Below are 2,641 nucleotides of genomic sequence, written 5' to 3'. Positions count from 1 at the left end.
GGAGAGAGATGGCTTTGACTCCTGGAGCAGTCACCAAGAACATCAGCCCCTTCCCTTCAGCTCTGCTCTTGTGCCGTGGGTGTGGGTGGGATCTTGCGAGATGGGGGATTAAATCACCCTGGTTTGATCTGTGTGTGTGGTGGGGGGTCACCTTTGGGGTCCTGCCTGCTCTGGCACAGAGTGACACTCTGCCCCTGTTTTTCTCCTCGTGGCAGCACCGACGTGTTCATCTGCACAAGCCCCATCAAGAAGTACCGCTACTGCCCTTACGAGAAGGTGAGCAGGTCCAAATCTCAGCTCTCCCTCCTGTCCAGGCTGCCCAGCAAAGCCAGCTGACCCCTAATATGCCTCCAACTGTAAAATGGCAACAATATTTCCCTGTTCCATCAGTTTTGTCCCTAAGCATCTTCACAGAGCAGCAGCTCCGCCATCAGCCGAGCTCTGCCATTTGCACTGAGGTTCTTGGTCTTAGGATTTCAACACGACATCAAAAGCTGCTTGGCTTTAAAAGAATTCATTCTCCAGCAGCATCCAAATCTATCCCACTAATGAACTTATTAAGAGAGGTATCATCCCTGTGTGAGGGCCAGGGCTGCTTCCTCTCCACCAAGCAGCCCCTGCCCCATCCATCAGCCTCCCTGAGCTCACCCCCTGCCTCTTGCCTTCCAGTATGCCTGGGTGGAGAAGCACTTTGGCCCTGAGTTTCTTGAGCAGATCGTTCTGACACGGGATAAGACGGTGGTTTCTGCTGACCTGCTTATAGATGACAGACCTGATATAACAGGTAAGAGGTGAGGGCTGAGGGAGTGCCTGGATGCAGCCAGTGATGGGTGTTGCTCCTTCCATGCTTGATTAGGCTCTTATCAGGGCTTTGTATCTTCAGGCTCTTCACGCTGGAGCAAAGACAACCTCAGTGTCTCCCAGAGTTGTCCAGAGCACTGACCTCTCTCCTTGCTTTGCAGGGGCCGAGCTGAACCCCACGTGGGAGCACGTGCTTTTCACTGCCTGCCACAACAAGCACCTGCAGCTGAAGCCCCCCAGCCGCCGGCTGCACTCCTGGTCCGACGACTGGAAGGCCATTCTGGACAGCAAACGCCTCCCACCCGGCCAGGCCACCTAAACACCGGCCTCCCACGGCCACCTGGGGCTGCAGCCACCCCCTCGTGTCCCTGTGGAGTCCTGCTGAAGGCCAAAACCACGGATGGACAGACAGACAGACGCTGTCCCTGCTGCAGAAAGGAAGAGGAGGGTGAGCTGAAGCACCACAGCCACCTGGACCTGGAAAACAGACCCCAGCCCAGCTGCGCCACAAGAGACCAGCAACAGGATTGGCCCTGTGGACCTGCCAGCCTGGCTGGGGGGCATTTCCCACTGGCTCCTGGGGTCTCTGTGCTACATCTGCACCCCCCACGAGGCCAGCCTGGTACTCCTGATGGACAAAGTCCCCCTCAGCGTGTCACTGCCCTTGTCTGGTGCAGTGCAGGGCACAGACCAGCTCTCTACCCTCCCCTCTGTGTTACGGTCAAGGATCACGTGGGTGGTTTGTTTTGTCCTCACAGGGTTTCGTCATCAGGGGCTGCCTCGGGGGGTGTTTCCCCTGCCAGTGCCTGGACCTGTGGAGAGGGGTGGCTGGAAGGGCTGGGGGAGCTGGTGGATGCTGCCCAGGCTCCCTGCACTGGCTCAGCTGGGCTGTTTCTTGCAGCTGATGCAATGGGATGGTTGCGTGGTTCCCTGCTGGAAGAGTCCCTGCAGGGGGATATGGGCACAGTACCATTCCTTCCATGGATCTGGCTGTGCAGAGAGAGTGTCACAACCACTTCCATGGATGCTGTTTGCAGTTCTCACATGCTGCAAGGGAAGATGTTTGGGTGGATGTTGCTGTTAAAGGCTGGGGAGCTGGTTTCAGCTGGGGTTGAGTTAATTTTCTTCACAGAAAACAGCCCCATAGCAGCCACTGTGAAGAAATTTAACTGTGCCAGCCAAAACCAGCACAGGAACCCATCAGTGGTGCCCACCAGGTTGTGTCACAGGGTCAGTTTGTTCTGCAGCTCCACCACTATATGTCCAGGGTCAGAGCATGTCCCAGCCACCACTGCAAGGTGACTGTGCTGGGCCTGCTGAGCTCTGGGAACAGCCAACACTGTTGGTGAGCACCAAAAAGGCAGTGTTTGGACCAAGGGACAGCTTCAAGAGGGATGCTTTTGGCATAGTTGTGCCCACATCCTCTTCCTCCCCTGTCCAGCTCGTTCCTGCCTGTCTGAGCCCACACCAGTCTGGCCTTGAACTGCAGCGACCTGTCTGGCACCAGAAGGCAGCCACTGCTGCTGCTTCTCTGCCCAGCCCCAAGAGAAAGGACATCCCAGCAGCTTGTGCTCCTGGCCCAAGGACTTGCTGGCTGCAGGAGCAAAAGCCCTTGGCTTGGCCCTCCCCTCTCTTTTTGGCTCTCCCCAAAAATACATGGGCTTAAAGCTACATAACCAACAAATAACCTAATTCAGCAGTGGCAGCCAGACCTCCCCGTCTGGGACCTGCAGGGGTTCTGGAGTTGATGCTTTGGAAGCTGTGCCCTCCCTGGCTGCTGCAGTGACGGGGACAGCCTACGTTGACTTGAGGCTTTCTGAAAGCAGTTCTTTGGGCGGGG

General features: G+C 56.6%; 1 protein-coding gene across 1 annotated transcript in view; it reads left to right on the top strand.

Moving 5' to 3' along the window:
* The window catches only part of NT5M (5',3'-nucleotidase, mitochondrial), a 7,030-nt gene extending 5,231 nt beyond the window's left edge, over positions 1 to 1,799 (top strand). Inside the window, exons 3-5 of the mRNA XM_027900323.1 lie at positions 216 to 276; positions 670 to 784; positions 963 to 1,799. Coding sequence (XP_027756124.1) covers positions 216 to 276; positions 670 to 784; positions 963 to 1,120 — 334 coding nt within the window. The 3' untranslated portion in view covers positions 1,121 to 1,799. The remainder of the gene's footprint in view (positions 1 to 215; positions 277 to 669; positions 785 to 962) is intronic.
* Positions 1,800 to 2,641: the final 842 nt, after the last annotated feature.

Source organism: Empidonax traillii, unplaced genomic scaffold (genome assembly GCF_003031625.1).
Source record: "Empidonax traillii isolate 1590-97213 ecotype Southwest subspecies unplaced genomic scaffold, ASM303162v1 scaffold717:size860381, whole genome shotgun sequence".
In the NCBI taxonomy this organism is placed as follows: domain Eukaryota; kingdom Metazoa; phylum Chordata; class Aves; order Passeriformes; family Tyrannidae; genus Empidonax; species Empidonax traillii.
The sequence above is the reverse complement of the archived record's forward strand: the minus strand, read 5'-3'. Positions and strand labels throughout refer to the sequence as shown.